Raw genomic sequence first — 9,373 nt, forward strand, 5'->3', positions numbered from 1 at the left:
GAGCCGAGACCACCTCGTTCAGGCGATCTCAGACCGATTGTTTTGGCGCAGATCCGAGCACGATTGCCGTGTTCACATATGCCCAAACGAACCCAGCTAAGGGGGGGAACGCGCCAGGTTCCCAAACAACGGGCCAGGTGTGAAAGCACCCTTAGGGGCCTTTTTTGCTTTTGTTAATTGTATAATAAATAAAAAGAAAACAAATAGATAGAATACAAAAAGATTAGAGATTATTTTTTTTAAGCTTCCAGTTTTCATATTGGTCTCTTGAATAACCAAGTTTATGCGTGAGCAGAGAAACTCTGTGTTTACTACTTTAAAGACCCCTCAATGCTTGTATATGTTCTGGCATCACTAGATCATTACACACTGTTAAAGCTGTTAATGGTGCGTGTGTGTGTTTTATATGTATTTGGACATGTTTGTGAACGTGTGTACAGTCCAATTCTGATGAGATTAGTGTTATAGGGAGGTGGGGTAATGCAATAATTACCAGACCATCTTCTAGACCATCTCAGTAGTTTCTCGATTTCTGGACTGCATGTGAATTTTACAGCGTATTTTACCTCCTGTAAAAATAGTTAATGTAATAACTAGTGCTGTCAATCGATTAATAATGCGACTGAATAAATGCACTTCTTGTCAAGAGAAAAAGTGACAGAAGCAGCAGTTGTGATTGGGGTGGCCAATCCTAGCCCCGCCCCTGCGTTATTTGCGATACATATTTTTAACGCGTTAAACTGAAAAAATTAATCGCCTGCGTTAACGCGCTAATTTTGACACCACTTGTAATTACCCCATGTAATAATAGTTGCATGCTAGTAAAAAACTAAAACAAATTTATTTTCTGTTATGATTACATACTCGCTAATGTCAGTAGTGCTGCTGAAATACAAACATGTTTAATATTTCCTGTGTAATTATTTAGCACCTAAATACATTTGCATTGCATCATTTGCTTACCAAATATGAGTGCATCATTTATGCCGTTTGGAATGCAGTATATATTGAGTCTCAGACGACTAAATGCTCACGTGATGCTAAATGCTAGTTGATCAGATGTTCTGCAGTATTGTTTTTGTGTGATTAGTTTCTGACGATGGTGCGTGTGAACTTGCAGCTTTGCTGGTGCATCAGAGAGCACGCATGGAGCGACTGTGGCATGAACTGGAGCAGAAGAAGAGAAAGCTGGAGAAGCTGAAAGAAGAAGTCAACGAGATGGAGAATGACCTCACACGGAGACGAATGCAGCGCTCCAACTCAGCCTGTCAGATACCATCTGTACGTTAATGCTTTTAGGAAAACATCTCCTCTAGATTAGGGCATATTTGTGACCCTGGAGCACAAAACCAGTCATAAGGGTCAGTTTTTTTAAATTGAGATGTATACATCATATGAAAGCTGAATAAATGAGCTTTCCATTGATGTATGGTTTTTTAGGACAATATTTGAAAATCTGGAATCTGAGGGTGCAAAAAAATCTAAATATTGAGAAAATCATCTTTAAAGTTGTTCAAATGAAGTTCTTAGCAATGCATATTACTAATCAAACATTAAGTTTTGATATATTTACGGTAGGAAATTTACAAAATATCTTCATGGAACATGATCTTTACTTAATATCCTAATGATTTTTGGCATAAAAGAAAAATGTATAATTTTGACCCATACATTGTATTGTTGACTATTGCTACAAATATACCCCAGCGACTTAACACTGCTGTCGTGCTGCAGGGTCAGATATGCTCTGACAACAGTTTGAGTATGATTCTTTATGAAATTGGTGCAATTTGTGATTTTTTTTTCTCTTCTCGATATGCTTAAATAATCTATGTAAGTTGCCTCGGAACATGCTTTTTTCTAGATGTCAGTAATCTTGAGCACACTTGAGTCAGATGCATTTAGGGAGTATATCTGGTCTGTATATCTGATTTTTATGATGGACGTGATGCAAAGTAACAAAGCTTTAAATATAGAACAACGCAATTCACTTTTGCACACTTGACATGTTCATCTAAATTTATTTTCAGATTGAGGAGATGCAGCAATTGAGGTGTAAGAATAGACTTCTACAGATCGATATTGATTGTTTAACGAAAGAGATTGACCTCCTTCAGACACGAGGTGAGTCTATAGAGAGCTTACACTCGCTTTCTCTGGGTTTTCACAGCAGCTTGTGTTTCGCTTTCTTTTGCGGCAGCTGTTCAGGACAAATGTGAAAGGAAAGTGGGTGTGGCATTACAGGTCAAACAGATGGGCTGCCAAAAGTGTTCCAAAGTTAAAACAGACGGCAAATGATGCTTAGTGGATAAATGACAGAATGACAGGAAGGTCAGAGTAGTTTAGTTTGAGTGCAGTCGCCTCGCGAGTCTTTAACAGCACTGTGAGGAAGCCATGTTTTACTATATAGACTAATGGTTTCAGTTATATAAATTCATGTTTTGTTTAGTTTTTTTCGGGTTTTTTACTATATGTAACATAATTTATTTGATTTTTTTTTCATGTCAAATATTATCAGTGTGGGGAGTAAGTAGTTACATGTAATGGAATTATGTAATTTAATTACAAAATAAATGTAACTGTAATGTTACAGTTATCGAGAAAAAATTTGTAATTTTACAGATACTTATGAAAATATTGATGATTACAAAGGGGATTACATCTGAATGTTATCACACACAAACAGATTTAATTGACGACTTTCATAAATTGCATTAACTGCTCTAAAATATGAGACACCAATGTTTCAGGAGTTTGAGATACAGAATAGGACACATACTTATTCAATAACCGTTTTATCTCCTATTTAGGTTTATGCGAATGCTTTATTTTGGCATCTAACAAGTCATTGTTAGATGCCAGTGTTTCCTATGCAATGATTTGACTATCATAACTATTAAACTATAATTTATGATTTTAAATCTGTATTTAACCTCAGAATGATCTCAAAGTAAAAAGAGGCGCTAAAGTCTGATATTTTGGGGGCTGTGCTTTAAATGAATTCTTAATTCAGGTGATGAAGGATTGTGAAAGTCTGACAGTAATCAGTGTTGAGTTCTACTGTAATGTTAACCCTGCCTGCTTTACATGCTTGAAAATGATTAACAGTTGAAAACATTAGAAATGTAGACAAGTAATCAAATGTATTCAGTTACATTAATAAAGTAATTGAAATAGTTACACTACTCATAGAGCCATTCTGTAATCAGAGTAATGCAAGTCTCATAAACTGGACCAAATAAATTAATTGGACCTAACCGGAAGTGACTTCATATTCAGTGATGCTGTTGTTTGTCAGCCTCACAAATCTGAACAAAGAGTCTGATTCAAACTTCTGACTCCTGAGTGAATCTTTGTGACTGACTCATTAAAATGAAGCCGTTCATATGAGTTTGTGTGAGAGTGAGTGTGTGTGTCTGTGTGAGAGTGTATGTGTGTGAGAGTGAGAGTGAGTGTCTGTGTGAGAGTGTATGTGTGTGTGAGAGTGAGTGTGTGTGTGTGTGTGAGAGTGAGTGTGTATGTGAGAGTGAGAGTGTGTGTGTATGTGAGAGTGAGAGTGTGTGTGTATGTGAGAGTGAGAGTGTGTGTGTATGTGAGAGTGAGAGTGTGTGTGTATGTGAGAGTGAGAGTGTGTGTGTATGTGAGAGTGAGAGTGTGTGTGTATGTGAGAGTGAGAGTGTGTGTGTATGTGAGAGTGAGAGTGTGTGTGTATGTGAGAGTGAGAGTGTGTGTGTATGTGAGAGTGAGAGTGTGTGTGTATGTGAGAGTGAGAGTGTGTGTGTATGTGAGAGTGAGAGTGTGTGTGTATGTGAGAGTGAGAGTGTGTGTGTATGTGAGAGTGAGAGTGTGTGTGTATGTGAGAGTGAGAGTGTGTGTGTATGTGAGAGTGAGAGTGTGTGTGTATGTGAGAGTGAGAGTGTGTGTGTATGTGAGAGTGAGAGTGTGTGTGTATGTGAGAGTGAGAGTGTGTGTGTATGTGAGAGTGAGAGTGTGTGTGTGTGTGAGAGAGTGAGTGTGTGTGTGTGTGAGAGAGTGTGTATGTGAGAGTGAGAGTGTGTGTGTGTGTGAGAGTGAGAGTGTGTGTGTGTGTGTTGTGAGTGTGAGTGAGTGAGTGTGTGAGTGAGTGAGTGTGAGAGTGAGTGAGTGTGAGAGTGTGTGAGTGAGTGTGTGAGAGTGAGTGAGTGTGAGAGTGTGTGAGAGAGTGTGTTAGTGTGAGAGTGAGTGAGTGTGTGAGTGTGAGAGTGTGTGTGTGTGTGTGTGTGTTAGTGTGAGTGTGTGTGTGTGAATCAGATCTCTGCTGTGTGAGGAAACGCTGGCATGCACTCCACTCACCAGTATTTATCAGTTATTAATTATGAAGTGCCCTTTCTTTCCCACACATTTGTGACTTGCTTGCTGTTAAAATGCTAACAGCTCATCTTGTGCTCCCTGCAAATGTTTTGACCGCTGGTTCTTCTGACTTTTAGGACCAGACTTCAATCCCATTGCAATTCACAATTTTTATGACAACCTTGGATTCTTGGGTCCTGTACCTCCTAAACCTCCCAAAGGTCCTACGAAGCCAGGTCAGTTTTAATCTTTCGATGCGATCTTGGCACATTTTTGCTTCCTCTTTTCCATTTCATTTTCTGTCCCTAAAAACTTCTGCTTTTATCATGAAACAGCGTTATTTAGGGCCCTATGATTTCTGCGATGTGGAAAAAAGCAGAATTAAGAGTTTAACGCTGAATGTCAAGAAATTTGTCTTGTAAACGTAGTTTTTGTAAAACTTTTAATATATTGATATGAACTTGTATGTTTCATGATTTTAATTGCTTAGACATACTTTTTGATTAATATAATTTAATTTAATCATTAAAAAGGAGTCCAAAAAAATGAAAATGCAAAAAATAGAATTTGAAAAAAAAAAAAAAGACTGAATTCATAGGGTCCTAGTTATTTGACTAGTACCTCTGCATTAGGTTGTGATGGTGAGTTTCTTGCTCTGTCCTTCTTCTTGTTCTTGTTGTTCTTGCGCTGGTCAGGAGTGGATCTGGACAGGAGAGGGCGCAGGATCAGCGTCAGCTCCAAGCTGAAGAGAGACCCGTCTCTCCCTCCTGTGCCTCCCGCCGGTGGGTCTCTGCACTCCTCCCTCTCTCTGTGTCCCCCGGCTGCGCTCTGACCGCCTCTCTCTCTCTCTCGTGTGTGTGTGTGTGTTTCAGAGGGCAGCCGGAGCGCCAGGCTCGTGTCGGAGCCCGAGGAGGACGACGGTGTTCAGTGGAGCTGCACTGCCTGCACCTTCCTCAACCACCCTGCCCTCAACCGCTGTGAAGAGTGTGAATTCCCCCGGCATTTCTGAGCCACGCCTGCCCTCTCGGCCCACTGTGTGTGTGTGTGTGTGTGTTCGTCTTGTGATGTCCACTGAAGACTGGATGATGTTTACAGCTCTTTCTCTCTGTACAGTGTGCGTGTGTGTGTCATGTGGGAGATCAAGGGAAATTTCCCCGCTTGATCCGTGAAGAGGCTCGTGTTGCCGGTGATATTGACACGTTTATTTCATCCACACGCGGTTTACAGATGTGGCTTTGGATGCCAGTGTGCCTTTTTCATGGGAACTGATCGTGACTGCTTTATCAGTGCTGTTCCCAAAGGATCATGGGCGGAATCTGCTCGACTCACAGTTCTTTTGTTTGATCAGTGAAATGCAAAAAAAGAAAAGAAAACAAAAAAACCCTGCATGTTTTAGATGTACAGTTTACAGAGGAGTCTCCGCCACAGATTTTACTGTACATAGTTTTAGAACGAGCTTTTCTTTCTCAAGAATTCACATGTATTTCCTGTAAGTATAGCTTTATAGATGTCATTTATTTCTCTGTGTTGTTGTTTCGTTTGTTTCTCTCAGATGAGTATGGAGCTTTTGTGAGATGCTAAAGGGATGCTGAAACAGCGTGCATCAAACAATGCTCTGTCAAGCACTCTATTCAGCGTACGAGCTGCAGACGCAGCAAAACTGAACTGAAAAAGATCTAGATTTTATTAATAATAAGGTACTTGACCTCGGAGCAGTTCACAGGAAGTCCATAAAGCCCAAGATAAACACTTTCCTGTGTGACAACTGGAATCTAGGTTTACTATGAGAGGAACTGATACCTTTGTGCCATGAAAGGGGTGTTTCTCTGCTATGCATTGATGGAGCTCTCTCCCGTTATTGGCAGTAATGTGGGTCTGAGAGGAAAGACTTGTGTGCGTGTGTCCTCCGAACAGCGGGCGAGTGTTCACAAAGGGCTTTAACACACCGAGTGCTCGCCGCTGCCTTCTATGCTTCAGGATTTGTAAATTGCCAAAGCGCAGGAGTCGTGTCTCTGAGTGCAGCGACATATTTCACCATGTGCCTTCGGTCTTTATGTGGGTCTCTGTTACGGATCATGGTATGTGGCAATATGCACAGTGCCTTAACTTACAGATGTTACAGAATTTAATCTTTATTATTATTAAACTGTAATAAAGTTGCCGTTTTGTGACTTTATTAGTTGATTGAACTAAAACAAATGTTTTGTCATCCATCCTTATGAGAGTGCTAATGCATAAATTGTGCATTGAAAAGCTGAATGAGATTATTTATAAAACCAATAAATACAATTTCCAAATGCTGGTTTCTGGTATCCAGGCTAAAAATAACTTGGCTGTGGAGAACGTTTATTCGCTCTGCTCTCTGTTTCCGAGATGAGGCTATTTTTGGCTCCAAAGACATTAGTCTCTGTGCTAACTTTTGAGAAAACCAAAGAAATAATCAGATCTGTCTGTCATGTGTTTGTGGGTTTTAAAAGAAAAGAGGGAGTAAATCATTGTTTTTGATCTTAGCTGGGAAAACTGTCTTTGTAATAGATAAGTTATTTGTAAAAAAATAAATAAAATAATAAAAATGAAACAAGAACTAAACGCTGTCTCCTTTGCTGGAGTTTTTCTATCTTTAGATTTTAACGAGGGTTGATCTTCTGGCTCCAGGTTGAAATTAAACTGGAAAATATGGCACATCCCATGGAAATACACCACACCACGGATCCTTATCACTTCAGTTTCAGATGATCCCAATAACTGCATTAGGTTGAGACGTGTTTGCTCTCACGAACAATGAAACAAACACAGGCCCTAAAGCAGGAACTCGGGCATCAGCAGTGAATATAACTGTGATCACTGACACTAAAAAGTGAACCTGAGATCTAATACGTGTGTGGTTCACAGTGAATGAAGATGAACACCAGTCATGAACCTGACATGAATCCAAAGGAAAAGCTTTTTTGTTTTTTTTTAATTGCTTACAAACTAAAAGTTGTAGTTGAGCCTCGCTCAGTGAAATCATTCACTCATATACAGAATATTCAGACCAAGTCTGCTAAACTACAAGCACATTGTCTGCTTTACACTCAGTTTGCAATTGAAAAAGAAACTTTTCTAGACACATTCAAAACCATCTGCCCTGGTTTCATTTGGGAAAAACTGAATTTTAAATGGCACACTTGTGTATTGATTACCTACACAGTGTTCATGGGGGAAAACATTTCGAAATCATGTTCACAAATCAAAACACTGTTTTGAGGAAGAAATAAATGATAACGCTTTATACAATACAGATTGTTTGAAAGTTGTTACAATAATTCAAGGTTTGTGTGTAGAGTTACTGTGCGAATAATGCTTTGTATCTTGTGTGCATGTTTTGTTTAACGGCTCGATGCCACAGAACATTGAGTCTCTCAGCAAACATAAAGACGAACATGCAAAGTACTGAAAAAAATGAAAGATTTGATTGCTGCTGTGGGGCCTGTATTTTTAATACAGTAAATCTAAACTAGCCTCTAAAATGGTATTACTCACTCTTGCTGGGAGCTGGCTAAGCTCCCGTTGAGGCTCCATACATGAAGGCTCCACAGCTCTGGCCGGGGATGCCAAATCTTGCATTTCGCCTGCAAGAGAAGGTCCTTCCTCAGCGGGATCGGCCATGGAGCTGCTGCTGAGAGCTGCACTAACTCTGGTAACCAGGCCTGGTTCCTCCAGAGCGGGGCCTCCAGAAGGACTGAGCACTTGCCCTCCCTGACCCGTCTGATGACCTGAGGAATCAGGGCGATCGGGGGGGAGGTGTATAGGCGAGCACTGGGCCAATCGTGCGCCAGAGCATCTCGCTTTATTGAGAAATAAGTTTGGCAGTGAGAGTTGTCTTCTGAGGCGAAGAGGTCAACCTCTGCTTTCCTGAAAACAGACCAGGTTTTCAGAACCGTTTGAGGATGTAGGGTCCATTCCCCTGGAGCTACATTGCCTCTGGACAGCATATCCGCGCCAAGGATCAGACTGCCTGGCACATGAACCACCATTTCTGTGCTCAAAAACAAAGGTGTCGAGCCATCCTGTAAAGGGGACGTGACCTGAGACCACCTTGGTGATTGATGTAAGCCACCACTGTCATGTTGTCCGACCGGACCTGGGGCCTCATTTATAAAATGTCCGTACGCACAGATTTGATCTTAGAGTGTGCACATGCTAAAACCCACGGCAACGTTCATATTTATAAAGACGTGGAAAAGTACTTACCGTCACGTCAGGGTCTGAGCAGGCGTACGCACTTCTCCTTGTGGCAAAGTCGGAGTACTGCAGCCAGGGCCTGAAACTAACTTTTTGCTACACCTGTCAAACGGCCGGTGACATGATCAAATTTACCAGCCAAAAATTTTTTTTACCGGCCATGAAACTCTTTTTGTAAAAACAGGCAGTTATTACTACTACAACTAAACATATTTACACTGTTTTTAATTTGTCCTGCTGGTGCATTTTCCCTCAGTATTACCTATTAATTATAGCCATTCAACATTACAGTATTGAAAGCCATTATTTTTAACATTTAATGGGCTCTGAAATATATAACAACTTTTAATTTAAGTGATTTTAAAACAATCTTTACATAAACTATATTGTATAAGCATAAACTATACATATTAATCTTTATTCACGCTACAAAAGTTAATCAGCGACTAGAACAGTTTAAGGATTCCTCTTTTTCTTTTGTTCTTTGATTTACATCAGTGACAGACTTCAGCAGGTTTCACTTTAAAATCAGCGCTGTCTCTTTAAAACCTGATGCATATGACGCGGATCTGACACGCATCCGATTTTCTCACAACTCTTTACGGTCATTTAAGACTTTATAACTAAAACTACGTTTACAAAGTAACTCACCAAAACCGCACATTTTGACATAATTGTGTGTTTTCGTGCGGTGAAGCGCTATTGGTGAGCTGTCTGAAACGGAGCCTTTCAAACTATACTTCACTGCATCGTTTAGGCGGCGTAACCTCAGGTATGTGTCGCCGCATTCTCGGGTTATGAAGAATAAAGAAGGGAAAAG

At 40.2% G+C, this 9,373-nt stretch overlaps 1 protein-coding gene across 6 annotated transcripts in view; it reads left to right on the forward strand.

Moving 5' to 3' along the window:
• tab2 (TGF-beta activated kinase 1 (MAP3K7) binding protein 2) overlaps positions 1 to 5,994 on the forward strand; it is a 48,505-nt gene extending 42,511 nt beyond the window's left edge. For 2 of the 6 annotated variants that reach the window (XM_016552159.1, XM_016552160.1), the window contains exons 4-8: positions 1,121 to 1,281; positions 2,031 to 2,124; positions 4,467 to 4,565; positions 5,025 to 5,111; positions 5,202 to 5,702. In XM_016552159.1, the coding sequence (XP_016407645.1) occupies positions 1,121 to 1,281; positions 2,031 to 2,124; positions 4,467 to 4,565; positions 5,025 to 5,111; positions 5,202 to 5,338 (578 nt within the window). In that variant the 3' untranslated portion in view covers positions 5,339 to 5,702. Of the gene's footprint in view, positions 1 to 1,120; positions 1,282 to 2,030; positions 2,125 to 4,466; positions 4,566 to 5,024; positions 5,112 to 5,201; positions 5,703 to 5,881 lie in introns of those variants that run through there. The other 4 variants (XM_016552162.1, XM_016552164.1, XM_016552161.1 and 1 more) reach the window with 4 other exon arrangements.
• Positions 5,995 to 9,373: the final 3,379 nt, after the last annotated feature.

This window comes from Sinocyclocheilus rhinocerous, unplaced genomic scaffold (assembly GCF_001515625.1).
Source record: "Sinocyclocheilus rhinocerous isolate Xijiao unplaced genomic scaffold, SAMN03320098_v1.1 scaffold2360, whole genome shotgun sequence".
NCBI classification, from domain to species: domain Eukaryota; kingdom Metazoa; phylum Chordata; class Actinopteri; order Cypriniformes; family Cyprinidae; genus Sinocyclocheilus; species Sinocyclocheilus rhinocerous.